This window comes from Epinephelus moara, chromosome 8, assembly GCF_006386435.1.
Source record: "Epinephelus moara isolate mb chromosome 8, YSFRI_EMoa_1.0, whole genome shotgun sequence".
NCBI classification, from domain to species: Eukaryota; Metazoa; Chordata; class Actinopteri; order Perciformes; family Serranidae; genus Epinephelus; species Epinephelus moara.
Window position 1 is genome coordinate 11,837,643 of NC_065513.1, and position 19,113 is coordinate 11,856,755.

Consider the following 19,113-nt stretch of genomic DNA (forward strand, 5'->3'; position numbering starts at 1 on the left):
ATTTTTTCTGAGGTGTCCACGTGTATTTGCTTGAGTCACATCTCTATCCAAGTTTTAAAAATTCCTCCTTTTTTTAATTGGTCTGGAGTACTAATATGTGGTTGCCTAAGGCAGAGGGACCGTGAGAGAATTTCCTGTCTAGATTGAAATTTTAAGCAAGATGGCTGCCTGACAGGTTTTCGCTCTCGCACTCCATAAATTTGCTGCATTGTTAAAGGTTGTGCTGTAGCAAGCATGTATAGGAGGAACTGTTATTTTTTGTTATAATAGCAAACATGCATGTGTTATCTTTTAATTTTCATCTTCTTCTTTTTTGTAATAAAGTCTTTTTAATATACAAGTGAAGACATGTCAGAGGTGGTCACTTCTTTTTTTAATTTTTTTTTTATAATATTTTTTATTGATCATTTTTAACTTCATACACACAGAAGATGATTCACAGAAAAGTTATGCATTTTACAAGTATACCCAAGTTTTGTTTTTGTTTTTTTTCTCTTTTAAAATCTTTTAAATAAAGAAAGTTTGTGCCTCATATTATAAAAACATTTATGAACTTTAGAACAAAAAAAAAAGACCAGTCCTCTTTACTTATATTGATCTCTAAATCCTTCTCTCATTTACATCTAGTAACCTCTGTGCTTGTAGACGAGCTTTCTAATAGGGATTTGTATACTTTAGAGGTACATTTAAGAGTTCTTCCGTCCTTATAAATGATGTCTTCTATTTTGGAGGGTGTAGGTTCCTTGAGTGTCTTGACTTGTCTGTATTATATTATGAATTTGGAAAAACCTAAATAAATGAGTAGAAGGTAAATTATATTTTGATTGTAATTGAGAAAAAGAGACAAATATACCATTATCAAAAAGATTTGTTATTTCCCTTATCCCCTTGTCGTACCATGACCTAAATGTATCATCAAAATAGGGTGGAAAATTTGGGTTTCTCCATATGGGAGTATGGGGGGAGAGACGCTCATTATAACTAATAAGTTTATGGGCGCTCTTCCATATTTGTAAACTATTAATGATATTCGGGTTCTTACTAATTTTCTTAACCTCTTGTAAACCTATGTAAGGCAAGTATTTCAGTTCATAAGGGCAAACATCATAGGACTCCACTCTTGCCCCTGCACTTACTGGACTAAGGAAGCATTGTTTAATCTAGGCAAGCTGAGCTGAAAGAAAGTAAAATTATAGATTTGGTAAGTTTAAACCACCAGCATTATATGGGAGCTGTAAAACCAGCCAGCTAATCCTTAATAATTTGTTCTCCCAAATAAAAAAGGAAAAGATGCTCTGCATTAAAAAAAAAAAAAAAAAAAAAAAAAAGATGGCGGGGAGTATGGAAGGTTTTGAAATAAAAATAGAAATTTGGATAATATAGACATCTTAATTATATTAGTTCTACCCATAAAGGAGATAGGAAGTAAGTTCATTCTTTTCAAGTCATTTGTAACCTTATCAATGAGTGGGAAGTAACTAAGTTGATAAACATTTTCTATATTGCTGGGAATGTATATACCCAAATATTTCATATAGTCTGGGGACCATTTCAAATTAAACTTGCATTTTAAAGAATCAAAATCAAATTTAGAAATAGGCATGATCTCAGTTTTTGACCAGTTGATTTTGTAACCAGGTAGGTCTCAAACTGGTCTAATATTGTAAAAAGTGTAGGGATTGAATGTAAGGGGTCTTGTAGTTAAAGTAAAATGTCATCTGCATAAAGGGAAATAACATGATTCTCACTTCCGATTTTAACACCTTGTATATTTTTACGTGATCTTATTATTGCGGCCAAAGGCTAAATAGCAAGAGCAAATAATAACGGTGACAATGGACAACCTCGTCTTGTTCTACATGATAACTTAAAGGGAGAAGAGTACTGAGTGTTTGTCTTCATGATAGCCATAAGGGAACCATAATTAATACGAATCCAGGAAATAAAAATCGGGCCAAAATTAAAAGCTTTTTCAGCATCAATAGATATAGTTACCATAGGGGTTGTGCAGTCTTTAGTGTGAAAAAGGATATCAAAATACCTGCGTATATTATCAGACAATAGACGGCCCTGTACAAACCCTGTTTGGTCTAAATGAATAAGACTAGAGGTCACTGATTCGAGACGAAAAGTTAGGATTTTAGTAATGATCTTATAGTCGACATTTAAAAGTGAGACGATCACGATCCTTATCTTTCTTTTTAAGTAAAGTAATAGCCGCTACGTAAAGGGACTGAGGAAGCAGCTTTTTCTCAAGACAGGTTGAAATCATAGAAAGAAAAAAAGACATTAGCTGCTGAGAAAACTGTCTATAAAATTCAGCTGGAAGACCATCCAATCCCGGTGCCTTGCCACTTTGGAGAGGGTGCATAGCCTTCAAAATATCTTCTGAAGTTATATCTTTATCTAAATGTGATCTGTTCTCAGGTGTCAGGGAAGGTAAAGAGATATCTTTCAAAAAGGAGCTAAGAGTTTCCTCACTACAATAACAAGAATAACAATAACAAGATTTATATAAACCACTATAAAATTCTTTGAATGTCTCATTAATTTGAGCTGAATCCATTGTTACACCACCATCAGCCCCCTCAATCTGCAAAATAGCCCGATCTTCCGATTCTTTCTTTATTTTCCATGCCAATAATTTCCCTGCCATTTCACCTTGTTCTACAAACTTTTGTTTTGTTTTTAAAATAGTCAATTCGATAGAATGTGTGTTTATATTATTATATTTCATTTTCAGATTATCAAGCTGGCAAAGTATAGCAGGATCTTTGGATAGATAGTGAAGTTTCTCCAATTTTCTAATTTTTTGTTCAATATGCTGTAATTCATCTTTGGATTTAGAAATAGATTTAGAAGAAAATGCTATAATGATCCCTCTAATGTAGGCTTTCAATGTGTCCCATACTATTAAAGGGCATACTGTTGAGCCCTGATGCTCAGCAGCGAAATTATCTAAATGGGCATTTACAAATTCAATGAACTGCTGGTTGGCCAACAATGTTGTATTAAAATTCCAACTTTTAAATGATGCAGGAGGTCCATCACAATCAATTGAAAACAATAGTGCAGAATGATCTGATAGTATTCTTGCCAAGTAAACACATTTTGATATTTTGGAAACAAACGTTAATGAGACAAAGAAAAAATCAATTCTTGAGTAAGAATTGTGCACGGGGGAGTAAAATGAAAAGTCTCTGTCATCAGGGTGAATAGTTCTCCAAATCTCATGAAGGCCCAATTCCTGAGTATTATAAGCCATATTAGATAGCGAATAATTAGTAATAGAGGATCTGCCCAAATTTGCATCCAAAATACAATTGAAGTCACCCCCCCCCAAAAGATGGGGATCTTGAATTGTGTGACCATCAATGTGAGATCATTAATGAATTTTGGGTCATCATAATTAGGGCAGTAACAATTTAGTAAAATGATTTCAATCTGGTCAAGGAGACCCCTGACAAAAATAAATCTACCATTTATGTCAGACTTTACTTCTTCAGGGAGAAATGGTACATTCTGCCTGATGAGAATCGCAACACCTCTCGAGTTGGAAGTAAAAGCGGAATTAAACACTTTTCCTACCCATCCAGATTTGAGCTGTTCATGCGCTGAGAATAGAAGATGTGTTTCTTGTAAGAATGCCACATCCACTGTTTATTCAGATAGGACATAATTTTTATTCTTTTCAGTGACCCCCCCATTCCTTTAACATTATAAGTTATGAAATTATATGTAGGCATTTAAAATGATTCAAGGGAGCACCTGGATGCAAAATTGGGAAGGGAGCACCCCACATCCTCCCCACCCGCCCATTTGATACTTCCTGAGTACATCCTGGGATGTAAAAGGGACGACGCTCTCTCCTACATTTATAAATTATTGGAGATTTTATTTTAATCTAATAAAAAAAAGAGAGAAAAAGAAGAACAAAAACATATATTTGGGCATATGACCACCAGGAGGGAAAATTATTTAATAGTAGCTACTAAAAAGAATGAAAGTGGCAATAGTCATCATAATCCATTTTCACCATGATTTTCACCATAATTAGGATAGTAGCCTAATTTTACATGGTGCAAAAAAAGACTCAGACCTGTTGATAAAGTTTGGTCTCTAATTAGGCTCTGTCCTCTACTGAACACTTTCTAAATAAACATCCCCATTTACATGGCCCACCTAAAGGAGCCTGAAAAAAAAAAATCACTTAATTAATTATAACCAACCACGTTTGTTTTCAAGTCCAACACATTGTTAGGTCAGGTTAATGTGTAGCTATTTTAGACGCCTTAATTCAAACAGAAGATAGGACAAGGTATAGCCTGTATCACTTAATCAAATGCCCCCCATAGTCAATCAATAGTTCTGCAATCAGATGAGGCTCCAGCTCCAGTTCAAGGGACCCCTTGAACTGTCATGGCTGTGCCAGTTGTTCCCTCCCTAAAATTTAGCCTAACTTTGGAGCATGATTTAGCCGCCTTACCGACAAGCTATGCTATGGTACCAAATGATGCCAGGAGCTCCTGTACGTTCACAATATACCACTGCCTTTGTGCTAGCTTATAAAATGAGTGTGCCACAGCCTCTTCAAGACAGTGATGTTGGCCTCCGATTTATAGCAATTGTACTGGGGGCTATGGAGAAGGTCAATAGGCTACCGCTCATGCTAAATATCAAGCCACAGCCAGCCAGCAACTGCTTAGCTTAGCATAAACATCGAGAAATGGTTCTTGAGTTCTTTGTTTTTTCATATGATAAAATAAAACAAAAGAGACAAATAAGAATATGCACAAGCAGGATGACAAAAACCCTGAGAGCTTGTAAAGGATCCCACCAAACAGTGAAATTAAGGACAGCTGTATGCTTGCCACCAATTTAGAAACACACATATGTATTTGTAAAATATCTAAAAGTTTATTGAAATAGTCTGGTACTGGCACATAACTCCTGATTTCCCTTTGATTTCCCTGAATTTTGTATAATGTAGTTTGACATTCTTCAAAGTCACCATAAATTAAGAGCTGCATTTGCCTGAAATAGTAACAAAAATGTATGTTTTGGTGTATTTATTGAATTATTTGCTTGAATATTCAAAGTCAGGTTGGAAAAAGAAGTGAACAGTTAGTTTTAGTAAGTAGTTAAACCTTATTACTTGTATGAACACCAGTGTACATACTGTAGTATGATTTATCAGGGTTTATAAAGTTTTCTGATTTTGCTACGTGCCCTATAAGGCTTTGTCACAGGTGTAATGTGCCCTAGTAGGCTGTGCTAGTAAACCAGCATGCACACATAAAATGACCTTGAATCTGACTGAAATAAATAGGATGCAGCCAGCACTGTTAGCCTGTTCTTTTCCTACAATAACATTTCAAAATGTTTCAGTGTTTTTCCCTCTTTACACTGAGGAGGATCTACATGATAGAGCCAGGAGCCACCATTTGCCTTTACCAAAAACCCTGCAAGCTTCCCTTTCTGTTTCCTCTGGAAGAACAGCGCCCTCCTCCTGTTTTGTTGTTGTAAAACACCACAGTATATTCCCTGTAAGATCCAACCAGTGGCACTGTCGCCATGCAAAAGGCAATGGGACTGCTCAGCTGCAGTCTTGTTTGTTTACAGTCATTACACTGTTGTCTCAGTGTTAATGTGGCAGCTGCTTATTGATGCCAAAACACTGCCCACTGCACCTGCACACTGAACAGAAAGTCAGTTTATGATACTGCAGTAGACCCAGCAGTTTGGATTTGATGGCATGTAACACTTCACTGAGTATTTTGATGCTTACAGTCAAACAGAATGAATAAAGGTGGCGTCTGTCCTGTTGCTGTGCTGTTTGGGAACTATAAAGGGGGACGGTGAGGCTGAGCAACACACGTAATGATACACATCAAGCAGCTGTGGCTACCTGTCAATTTCTGCTTAGTCACTGGCATCCTCTCTCTTCAGTAAACCCTTTTGTTACCAGGGATAATTAAAATGGCTGGGTGAGCAAACTATCACTCACACACACACTCAATACAGTCTGAAATCAGTGATGATTTCTAAATTTTTCTGCCTCACTGTGAAACTGAGACATGAGGTGTGAGGAGAATAGTTATCATTATGTGGTGTGTTTGTATATCATCAGTGGTGCCTGCAGCTTTACGTCCTGGACACTGACTAGCTGAGTGACCTTGAAGGCTGACCAGTACCCCACTGTCTTCTCTTATCGACCTTCAGGCCGCTGACTGGTCAGCGTAAATGCATGATGTTAAATCAAGTCTAGGCATTTGCACAGTTATACACTCAGAGAGGTGTTTGTTATTTAGCCTACCCTTAATGATAAAAATGAGATGGACAAAATACTAGAAACACCTGCACCTCTAAATGATCGTACACTTAAATCAACATCTCTCTTAAACAGGCTGAACAAAAACTAAACATCAGAACCTTCATTAAGGGGTGATTTATTACAAGACTGAATCAGTTTAAGCTGGGTGTACCTAATAAACTGGCTACCTAGTGATGGCAATGACCTCAGTATGACAAATTTTGACATGAAAGTAAAACAATAAGAGTGAGGATGGGGTTTTTGTTTGCACATGCTCAGCATCAGCTCAGGTCTGCTGCATGTGTGAAGTACCACTGATGCTCCAGCAGCACCTAGTGGTTAACATGTGTTAATAAAAGATCAAAAGACTCCTTCCAATGTCATCTATCTACTTTAATGACATTGTTTATGTTGCTTACCAAGTTACAAAAAATGATAAAAGACAAGATATATTACACATAATGACACGTTGACAGTTTTCTGGTAATAAAGACGACTCTAGAGATGAGATCACCTGGCAACACGCTTAATAATGAAGAAAGATTCTGTGTTTAAAGACAAGAACTGAAGACAGGTGTCATTTGTAGCATAATGGATATGTTCTTGCGTTGGAAATACTTTCTCCTAATGACAATATTTGTAGACTCAAAGCCAAATAAAGTGACTACAAGAAAACTTTACCCTTAAAAAAGATTATACTTTTCAGATGACTTGTATTTAACTATTTTCTTATCCCCATTTTAAAAGTAGCATCATCAGAAAAGGTCCGTGGAGACTGAGGATGACTTGGCAGTGACTGTGTTGCATACATCCACTGTTTGGGCTGTTTTCCAGACTGACTGTGTGAACAGGAGCACTAGAGGCGCCTTGTGTGGTGTTTTGAGGTGGTGAGGCTGCAGTCCTGTGGGTGGGGGTTGTCTCCTTTGCAGGGGCGTGGTCCCTTTCCTGCCTCCTGCTTGGATCAGGACCAAGGCCAGCGACAGTTCTGCGCAGCACTTGAACGCCATCCAGACCAGATCAGACTTTTTAACTAAGACTGAATAGTGTATAGTGATCGGTCACTCAGGCTCAGGACAACTGTATACATCTGATACAGTTGGATATAATGTTACCCAACCAAAAAAAATCAACTTCTATCTACCTTTGGTTGTCTGAGAAATCAAGATTATTTATGGGCCCCATCACATTTAAGGGAACATACCTTCTTATAGTTATATAGAGTTTATATGGGAGGAAAGGCAAAAACACAGAATTGTGGTAGCTGCAATGAGAACTGTAGTGTTTAAATATCATAACTAAATATTGTTCTCATAATTCCATGTATTTGTTGTGATGCAGTATGACGCTGACGCACGGTTACATCTGGGTAACGAATCACCAATCCATCACTGATGTTTCCACGGGCTGTGAAGGAGACTGCGATGATATGGGAGTGCAAGAACCAGGCCACTATGATGAGTCTCATCCCGTATTCCGATATTGCGGAGGTCGGGGGGATGAGGGCGGCTGGATGCAGACTGCAGCAACAGAACACACTCTGTGGCGCACAGCTCTATACGCATCGATCCCATTGGCCATTCTGCTGGGACAGCAAAGAAAACTGCAATGACAGTGGACAGTATGGACTAAGGTAACACGAGACAGTCCTGTGGGAAAATAAATGAAGTGGGAAAATGAGATTACACGTGTGATCTGATTTTATTTGCATGTCATTAAGTCAGAAGATGAAAGGAAGTCGTGAGTTAACTTAATGTAAGATGGATGTATAAGCGCCCAGGTCAACCACTAGCCCCTATACATGACGTGATCTCCATTTAGAGTTGATGTGTGTTGATGCCTGAGCCACAAGGCAGAAAAGAGGAGCTGCATGAGTGAATTCGTGTCTCCCCAGAGGGAGGAGGCATTCTGCAAAAGCTTGCAGGTTTCCCCTCGTCTTCTGTAGTCCCTGCGTCAAATGATGCGCCGGCGCCTTGACTATAAAAGCACCTGCTCGGGCCAGACATCACTCGCATCTCACTTTCTCTCTCGCTCACACACTCACCCTCACACACTCCTGAACTCCACTTTCTCTCTCTCTCCCGTATAGAGCAGTAGGACCGGCCACCACCAAGCTAAAGGAAACATGAGTTACTCCAGCGAGATTTACAGCAGCAGCTCCTATCGGAAGATCTTCGGAGATGCCCCCCGGTCCGGCCGCGTGGGTATGGGCAGCAGCCCGTCCCGCGCGCACTCTGCGGGATACCGCAGCAGCCACCGCACCTATGGTTCCCCCTCCGTGATATCCTCCACCACCTACCGCAGGACAGCGGCTCCCGGCCGCGTCTTCTCCATACCGGACTCCGCGATGGACCTGACCCAGTCCACCGCGGTCACCAACGAGCTCAAGATCATCCGCACCAACGAGAAGGAGCAGCTGCAGGGCCTCAACGACCGCTTCGTGTCCTTCATTGAGAAAGTGCACAACCTGGAGCAGCAGAACAAAGTCCTGGAGGCAGAGGTCACGATGCTGCGGCAGCGCAACAACGAGCCCTCGCGCCTGCACGAGCTGTACGAGCAGGAGATCCGCGAGCTGCGGTCGCGGGTGGAGGAGCTGACCCACGAGAGGAGCCAGATGCACCTGGACTGCGTGCAGATGAACGACACGCTGGAGCGCGTGAGGGAGAAGCTCGAGGAGGAGACCAAGCTGCGCGAGGAGGCGGAGAACACCCTGAAGGGTTACCGGAAGGACGTGGACGACGCCACCCTGGCGCGCCTGGAGCTGGAGAAGAAAGTGGAGTCGCTGCTGGATGAGATCGCCTTCCTCAGGAAAGTTCATGAGGAGGAGCTGCAGGAGTTGCAGTCGTCTCTGCAGGCCACTCAGGTACACACCCCACTGTGTTCTGATGACCTGTGGGTCCACACACTGACAGGTGGCACTTTGGACCACTTGTCAGATTTATAATCAACTTCTAATTTCCAATGTCACACTGCCACAAACACTCCTCAATCCTCATGGACTTAGTTTTTAAATGTCACACACACACATGATTCACCATAAACCCAACATATAAGTAGGCTAAGTATAATACTGCAGGAGCTGCGGCTTGTAGACTGACTTTACAGAGACCCAAAGTTAATGGTTTAAGTTACATGTGTTCCTTTATGGCTTCACTAGGCTGCAGCGTTCCTAAAATACTGTAAAACGTATAATAGAAGCACCAGCTATCACATAGACGCTGGTAAAATAATGTACAGCTGTTTATATAGGCTACCGTTTGTATATCAGCAGCTTCCCCGCAGTAGTTCAGGTATTCAATAACCTGCTGCCACAGAAGAGTGATAGTGTTAAAGTACATGAGCAGTCTTGAACCGTTTTTCTGTGTGTACGACATACTGCGTCCTCCTCACACTGAACACTGCGCACTGGATAATTGATGGCACTGCAGTTCCGTTTCAGCACCACGCGCTGTCCCTCCTTCCTCCTCTCATAGAAACAGAAGGTCTCGAGCGTCCCTGCAGCGTCCCGCGCGCTCCGTCACGCCCCCGTGGAAACTTCAAGATGTTTTAGCTAAAAGCAAGTGTCTTTTTTAGCAATTAGCTCGACACCGGTGTAAACAAAGTATGTTTTAAAACTGTTTTCTCCGCGGTAATATCATGTGAGTTCAATGTCACAGCGCTGTCTTTTCAAATAGGTATAAATAATGCAACAAGGTAAATGTAAACTCTGAGAAATTTCCTTCGAGTCTCGCCATTAGCTAGCGAATATTTGGGGATAATGGCGGCGAGGAAGGGGGGCAGAGGAGGGGGGAGGGGGGGCGAAAAATGCGGAGAAATAGCGCATAATCCAGGGGTGTGGTCACCCCAAGGGGGAGCAGGCAGGACAAACCTTGTGAGGTACGCTAGCAGTTTTGTTTATGTATCTTTCAAGCTAAACAGCAGCACAGTGGTGAAAATACACTCACTGTTTGAACAAAAAAAAAAGAAAAAGTTTTGCTATGTCCTGCTTTGTTCTCAAACATAAGTTACTTTCATTGACATAACCATCAACAATATCGATTTGTGTACCAATATAAGGGCCATGGGGTAGTATTAGAGCTTATCATGCTGCAGGTGGACTAAAAAACAAAAATAAGACACTAAATGCATTGAATGACAAGTGCTTGAGGGCAGCAGCAACTTTCACTGCAACTTTCAGCAGCAATCAATTCATCGACTTTGCAGGGGATATTGAGTAAGTCATGCAGTGATGGTTGCTGGGTAGATTTCTCCAGGGTTTCTCCTCCTCCCTGCAGGGAATATTATTGCCATGTAAGCTATTGACAACACAGCTTTCTGTGGCAGAGAAGCCCCAGTCAGCAGTCGATTCATCAATCCTGCAGCAGCGCATCAACACACTGCTCAGCTAGGACATATATAGGCCTACTGTATGTAGGCTATATGTCACCATCAGAAATACAGTCTAACTGTAGCACAGAAAAAGAGTGAGCACTGAACACAGCTGTGATCAACAGAGGAAATAGCAGTTTATTCATACACTTATTTAATACAGGTAGATTATCAGTTTATTTCTAAGTTTGCATAGTTTGGTCAGTTCATTAGCTACAGTGTGGCTTAAAAGGCTGTTTCATCATCCATGGTAAAAGTTAATAGGTTGAGAAAACTAGTGTGTTTCAACATCTTCAAATTACACTGCCCAATATGATTTATTTGGGTAAAAAATAAGCTTTAAGTAATATGTGCAACAAGCAATTACAGTACAATGAATCATGTAAACAGAATTCTAAATTTACACTCAAATACTCACATACATATCGTGTTCATACTTTAAAAATACAAAGATTACTGATTACTACAATTTAAGTCAGACTGCATTTATTTACAGGTGTAACTCTGATGTTTAAACCGACTAATAATTATCACTTTATTATTAAAAAACACCATTCTGTTTTCCCCTCTCCTACATCCAGGTGTCAGTGGAGATGGACATGAGCAAACCGGACCTGACTGCAGCCCTGAAGGACATCCGAGCTCAGTATGAGAACCTGTCAGCCAGGAACCAGGCCCAGGCAGAGGACTGGTACCGCTCCAAGTTTGCTAGCGTGACTGAGGCGGCTGCCCGCAACCAGGATGCTGTCAAGCAATCGAAGGAGGAGCTGAGCGAGTACCGCAGGCAGGTGCAGGCGCGCACCCTGGAGATCGAGGCCCTCAGGGGCCACAACGAGGCCCTGGAGAGGCAGATTGCTGAGATGGAGGATCGCCATAACAATGAAATGGGAGAGATGCAGGTACGTAAATGTCAAAAGGTAGTAAAAGGTTTTTTGTGTTTTATAATTTAATTAACCTTTATTTAACCAGGAGGTTGACCTTTGCTAGAGACCTGCTCAGATGGCAGACAAAACAAAAATCAGGCAACAGATAAATCAGTACTAAAAACAGTTATTAATACAAGTGTTATAAGCCTCATAAGGATAAAGCAGGCTATTAACAGTGACAATTAACAGTGGGGTGTATTTACCACAGAATTTACAATAGTCTTGAATTCTGCTAGAGATATCAGATTAATGAATTTAAGTCTCAAGGTCACGGTGTACTCTGATGAAGGACACGACCTGGTACATCTCATTACAGAGCTGTCTTTTATGAATCACTATAAAATTAAAAATGTGTGCACTCCTTGTTCAGTGGGAGAAGACAAAAGTGAAAGTCTCTGCTTAGATGTTTATCAGCACATTTCGATCTATCTCTTTTCCCTTGAGCATGGATTATCAGTGTTTTATAATATGGTTTTGCATGTGTGTGTGCAGGATACCATTCAGCAGCTGGAGGCTGCCCTGCGCAGCACCAAAGGAGAAATGTCCCGCCACCTGCGTGAATACCAGGACCTGCTGAACGTCAAGATGGCACTGGACATCGAGATCGCTGCCTACAGGTTGGCTACATTACAAACAATTCAGCAGTAATGGATTATTGTATTTTGCATTATTCTTCTCTGGAAATCATATTTTTAAAGTTCCTTGGAGACATGTGCTCCTTAGGCTTTCAGAAACTTTACAGATCAACAAAGCAGGGTGGTCAAGCAAAAACATTTTTTTTAGTTGTTGAAAGTTTGAATTGTTTTACATTTTAGAGACATGTTTGCATCTGATACTAAGACTATTGGAAAATACAATCAAAACAACAACTTTTACTTCCACTCCAACATTTATTTTAAGCATTTTTAAAAGGAAACTATTCTTCAGTGTCTGGTGTCCTGGTTTTAAGATGCATAGTGTGAAACTACAATGTCCTCAGTTTGAGTCCGGCCAGAGACCATTGTTGTACCTCATAACCCTCTATCTTTTTAACACAATTCCTGTTTATATCTACAAAGCGTAGGAAGAGAAAGTGTGTTTAAAATGCTTTGAAGTCAAACAAAGTGTAACCTTTCAATAATCAACCTCTGTGATAATGCTCTGTGAAACTGTGCCAAGACAGACAGCGGAGGTGTTGCTCCTGATACTCCAGTGACATTAGATCCCTCAGGAGTGATACACTGAGCTAATTTTAGCAACAAAACCAGACTAGAGGCGACGTCATCTCTTGTCCCCCGTCTCTCTCTCTCTCTCTCTCTCTCTCTCTCCCTCTCTCTCTCTCTCTGTCTGAGCAGGAAGCTGCTGGAAGGCGAGGAGTGCCGCCTCAGCTCCGTTGGTGGAGCCATGGTCCAGTCTGGCTACCCGGGATTCTCCTACATGTCAGCCCGCACCTACACTCTAGGCGCATACAGAAAGTCTGAAGCCAAGCCCGAGGAGGAGGAAGAGGAGGCCGAAGAACAGGAGGAGGAAGAGGAGGGAGAAGAGGAGGGAGAAGATCAGGAGGAGGGAGAGGGTGAGGGTGAGGGTGAGGGAGAGGAGGAGGAAGAGGAGGAGGAGGGAGAGGAGGAGGAAGAGGAGGATGAGAAGCAGAAAGGAAAGGAGGAGAAGGAGGAGAAGGAAGAAAAGGAGAAGAAGAAGGAGAGCCCCACCGGCAAGAACAGCAAGAGCTAAACTGCTTGTGTCAACTTCATCTTCATCATTATCAATAACACATTACTCATCCCACCAATCACTTATATGGATCTGGTCTCTGTTCACGTCATCTCTGTCACACACAGTTTTGCACACTCCAGACGCCTCACCTCACACCTTCTGTGTTTTTCTGTCTCTGTTTGCTCCGTAATTCAGACGTGATTAGAACAAACTCTATTAGACGGAGAAAAAGTAGATGTATTACAGATGTATTACGATGGCAGAGGAGTTTAATCATTTACATACTCTGCTGAGGTCATGATTTTACATCCCATAAGTGCAGAGGGACGTGCAGGAAGCTAGCATGATGTCACAAAGTTTCTTAAGTTTGAAACGCAACAATGATTTTTTCCTCACATGAGCAACAGTAAATGTGCCATTAAAGATCAATATTCACAGTAAGAGCAATCAAAACCTTGAAGTAACAATCTTGTCAGCACACAGACTTTTAAGATAAACGCACAGAGTAACAGCCAGTCCAACTTTTACGGTGCTATTTGATTTTTACATATAAAAGTTGGGGAGTAAGTTAAAGATTTTATCATAGACCGAAGCTCTACCAGCTCATTCCTGAGTGTCGGCTCGTTACGCGGGAGTGTTCGGAGGAAACCTGCATCTATTTGGACTGTAAATCCAACCCCACGTTTCCCACCGCTGAAGAATGCTTTTCACTCTTTCTCTTCCTCTTTCTTCTTCTCATCACTCTCTAGCTCTGCATCTCATCCCACCACGACAAACAGAAATGTACCACTAACTGTTCAAGTCCCTTTTTCATTCTCTTTAATTCACTGCAGTGTCACAGCACGGCAATAATGGCAACTTGGAGCTTGGAAAAACTGTATATACAAATGTAATGTGAGGGTGGGTGGCATTTCCACTTGCTGCAAAGGAGGAGTGCTGCAGCTTCTCCGTGAGAGAGAGTGCATCTTTGGGAATGAAAACTGTAGAGTTTAAATTACTGCTATATATAATTTTTTGGGAATATGAATTATCCTTCCTTTGATTGATTCATTTGTCAGTGAATTTATCAGCCAGCTCACCTGTCAGAGTTTAATATTTATCTGCAAGTCTACTTTCTTGATGTACTTTCCCTTCACCGACCTTTTCTCTTTCTCCTTGTACAAATGTAGTGGTGCTTTTGTTTAATTTAGCTGGATAAAGGAAACACGGTGAAGGTAAGTGTGGCTGCTGGTGTCAGGCAGCTGATGATGACACTGACAGCCCTCAGCTCAGACTGGAAGTGGCAGGTGGGGCAGATGCTGCAGGGGTCGTGGCTGTATGCTACAGAGTGGCACATAAGGGCTATTTTCACCAGAACTCCTCCTATCACTTTGCTCTGCACTGTTTTATTTCACTGTGGTTTATTGTTTCGTCCTCTGGGATCTTATGTCTGACAAATGAATCAACCAACGGCATGAATGCATGGCCTGACTCTTTGAGCTTGAATATCTGCTGGATGGGATAAAATTTTTGCTTGTTGTGTGTTCAGTTAAAAAAACTTGCCTTAACCATGACCGAAAGTTAAAATAACACGTTTTCACCGCCATCTCACTTGTTTCTGGGGAGGCTGAGGAGTGCTGACACTTTCCAGACCTCTGCTATACAACTGTGACTGTACGTGCTGCTCTCTCATGCAGTGATATTCCTCTCAAAGCCAAATAAAGACATTTATTAACCAAACATTCACGTCTCTGTGTCTTAAGTGTCACAAAATAGGACAGAAGTTTGTAAATGAAAAGAGAAATTAGTAATTATAGTAATAATTAGTTTACTCCATAATTGTTCAACGTTTACAACAGCAGTTAAATGACTTAATATTGATTTATTACAATTTCATTAAATGTATTTTATAGTGCTGAGCTCATGCAAATGTAGTAGTATAAAGTTTATATATAAAATGAATAAACAGAAAGGGTTAAAGTATGTGGCAGTGAAATCAATCTGTATGCACAGTGCTGATCATCAGCGTTATTTTTTACATAAAAAGGTGACTCTGACATGATGATTAGTCTCCTAATAACGCCTGCAGTAATGCATGATGTGACATTTCATATTTATATGGTATACGTTCATACCTGCAAGGTCATTAAGCAGCTGGAGTCTTTCCCAGCATGCCTTTGGGCTGAAAGGCAGTGGACTGGAAGGCCATCATTACTACGGACAAACACAGTTTCGCATTCCGGATATTCAAAGCTTCCAGTTCAGCTGTTTTCCATTTCACCTGAAGCCTCAGCTTTTTTCAGTGTGTGCATTTTAACTGACATGTACGCTGCTTTCAGCTGCGGCTCTCCCTAAAGGCAACATAGGTGGCCACCTATATATACAGTATATAGTTTTGAGCTATTAAACTCTATTCCTGAATCAGCACATCCATCTTTACTTCTTTTACGCATCCTGTGTGTACTGGTGTCAGCAGACACATCTGACGGGGGCTGGAGCCTGCTTACACTGCAGGGCACAGCTTAGTGTGGAGTATGATGCCACAGGGTGTGGTTCAGGAGTTGTGAAGAGACTGGTGTTGTCACAATAGGTGGGCCTGAGACTACTATTTGTGTGGTGGGGCAGCAGCACTGCTGAGGATGAAGCCTGCTGCTGGGGTTGGGGCTTAAAGCTCAAGCTGGCACAGCCAGTGTCAATGCTAATGCCACCTCATTGGGTGGGGTTTGAACTCAGGGGGGCAGAAGAAGTGTGAGGGATGGTGCCTGTTGCTGCCAAATGGGGTGCAGCTGGAAACACTGCTGGGATGGGTCCTCTTACTGCCACCTGTAGGGGCCTGTACTGGGGTGAATCACTTTAAATTAGCTAAAAGAGGGGGCAAGTCATCACTGGGGGTGGAGCCTACTGCAGGGCGTAGGGTCTGGTGCCTTTGGAGGGAGCAGAAGTCATCAATATCAGATATTTCTCTAGGCGCTCGGAACATGCTAGAAGTCTTAAGGCAACCAATGAATGTGAATTTATGTCTGCATTATTATTCATAATTCATATAATCTCTTATTTTGGAGAGAGGTTAGCTTCCTAGAGGTCTGTTTCTCTCATTAATATATTTTTTATTTTATATTTTTAATGTTTTTGCATTGCTTAAATGTGCAGTGTGTAGGATTCAGTGGCATATAGTGGTGAGGCTGCAGAACTGAAACTTCTCCTGTGCTAAGCGTGTAGGAAAAATTAAGTGGCCAATGGGAACACGTGAATGGGATTATCGAGAGCTAGTGTTGGATTTGTCCATTCTGGGCCACTGTAGAAACAACATAACAGACTACGTGAAAGAAGACACACTCTGTATGTAGATATAAATGACTTAGGAAGCCATGGCTTCCTGGCTAATGGCTAAGTTAAGGAAAACATGATTCGTATTTTCAGGTGATTATAAACTAATGAAAACATAGTTCTGAATATTATATATCATTTCTGCCAAAAGATGCCCCCAAATCCTGCACACTGGACCTTTACATTTCCATTTATAGTTGGTTGGTAGTCCAAATAGTATTGACCAATCACATTCGAGTGTCAGGTAAACAGTCTGTATGGAGACAAAAGGAGGCCAAACTTGGCTGAAAAGCAATCAGCTATTGTCTGATGGTGATTTTGCTTTTATCAGCTTTTTAAAAAATGTATCTGCAGATATCTGTTTATAGAGATTAGCTAAAATGTCTGTTAATGAAGTCTTGGCAGGGATGTTGCCCCCAGAAGCTTATTGTTGTCAGACTGATAGCCAATGGGTTCTGAGATTGATCAAACTTAATAGAGTTGAAAGAATAAAAAAAATGCGACAGCTTAACTGCATTTTGCTTTTATCTGTAGGACGTTTTTCTCATCCATCAAGGACGGTTGTGTTGTTACCTGAAACTAAGGCAGCTAAATGGAATTCAGATGATGATGATGATGATTTGCACCTGCTTTTTCCACTGTATATCTTAATGGCTTCTGTGCAAAAGGCCTACTGATGTATCAGTTACCACTAACATAGCTCTGGATCAGTAAAGGCTATGTGCTTTGCTAAAAGGCACCTTTACAGTATTTGTTATTGAAGGAGGTGTCACTTATTTACTCTTGCTCACACAGAAGTAATACAAACTGTCTGTCACAAGCTTGCCTGCCTCCTTAGCCTCAGGCTGAAGTCGATACCTTTTCGTTAATGGGCGGAACTGCATGATGTCCGCTGGTGTTGCTATCTGCTCGTCTTGTGCCTGCCTGCACCCAGAGGTGAAAGATGGGGCCGGCTAAGATGGATGGCGGTTGCCAAAGCTGGCCCACCAGCACAGCTGTCACCAGCAAGAACTTCATCACAGCCTCAGACTGTTTGTTTCCCTGTACACACACTGCACTGTGTGTGTGTGTGTGTGTGTGTGTGTGTGTGTGTGTGTGTGTGTGTGTGTGTGTGTGTGTCTGGGAGGGAGAATCAGCACAGTGGCAAAAACATTATCAGCACTAACAGACGATCAATAAAACTGCCAGAAAAGCAGGGGAAAGAAGCAAGGACAAATGTTTTTAACTAAAGCAGAACACATTTGAGTTTCAGGAAAAGAAAATGCAACGTGATACAAAGTAAAGCTTCCCTGGATGAGCTTGGGACAATCAATAAGAAGTTAGCTGCTATCTGAGACACATCGCCATAGTATGCATTAGAGACAGAGATATGGATTTGCACTGTGTGTATTGAGTTTGCCTGCACATTTGCAACTTTTAGTATATTTCTGATCATGATGCTTTCTTGGTAAGAGTTTGATGAGAGGATGTTCTGTATCTCACTCTCATATCTGACTTTTAAGTGCAGAATTTGAATGCGCTTCATACAGTAACCCAGTGTTTCTCATACATTGATATATTTATTCTTAATCCATTGTACCGTTGCACTCGTGGCATTTGCTCAGCCCCTCCTTTATCTGCACTCTCTCTTTCTCTCTCTTATCAGACCACAAGACAGGAATCAGCTAGCTAGCCACCCCACAGTCCTTCCGCCTTGCTCCCCACTGCTGTGGACTGCTTCCCCGCGATGAGAGTGGGCAGCAGCTCAGGACAGACTTGGTTGCTAACTGTAGGGGCACAAATTTGGCCAGAACAAACCCCCCATCATCAGGTGTCACAGGCTGGTGGCCTGCGGCAGCACCGGGTCTAACTTGTGTAACTGCTGATTCGGCAGCGAGTTAGGGCCATCTTTGGAACTGCTACCCGCTGTCCTTCTGGCAGGGTTCTAGCTAACATTAGCTACATGAAGCCGCTGCTGTGAGCCTGTGAGCTGTGGTTAGCAGAAGGCTAAACTATTCGCAACATTTTGATTGCTTCTCTGAAACATTTCGCCAATAGTGACACTCTGTTTTAGACTCTCTTTTTGATAAGAGTCTTGCCAGTGCTGGAATAACAACGTTCTCTGCAGGACTGAATCAGGTTCCACAGAAGGGACATGCAAATCTGCATTTGTAGGGACGCCCTATCTGAAAACAGAAACAAGAGGAGGTGCACAAGTGTAGTGTTCTTTCAGACCCCTTAATTTATGATATGCTCAAAGTTTATGATGGGATTTTTGCCCATTGATGCCAACGTGAAACTGCCTACCTCAGCTTTAAAGACACAGGATACATTGCACTTTAGAAGTGCTGGTGGGTGGATTTTGTTACCTCCAGATAGAGCCAGTTAACTTTTCCTCATTTCCAGTCTTTTTTTAAGCAAATATTAAGCAATATTAAGCTCTCATCTACCTTTCAGCAAGTGAGCATGAATAAGTGTGTTTCCCAAAATGTCAAACTTTTTCCTTACATGATACAAAATGCAAACTAAAAA

At 41.4% G+C, this 19,113-nt stretch overlaps 1 protein-coding gene across 1 annotated transcript; it reads left to right on the forward strand.

The window, feature by feature from the left end:
* Positions 1 to 8,323: 8,323 nt before the first annotated feature.
* zgc:65851 (uncharacterized protein LOC321113 homolog) lies at positions 8,324 to 15,003 on the forward strand. The gene is made up of 4 exons (XM_050051569.1): positions 8,324 to 9,173; positions 11,260 to 11,577; positions 12,097 to 12,221; positions 12,939 to 15,003. The coding sequence occupies exons 1-4, from the start codon at positions 8,436 to 8,438 to the stop codon at positions 13,312 to 13,314; spliced, it is 1,557 nt and encodes a 518-aa protein (XP_049907526.1). The 5' UTR covers positions 8,324 to 8,435; the 3' UTR covers positions 13,315 to 15,003.
* The last annotated feature ends 4,110 nt before the right edge of the window (positions 15,004 to 19,113 follow it).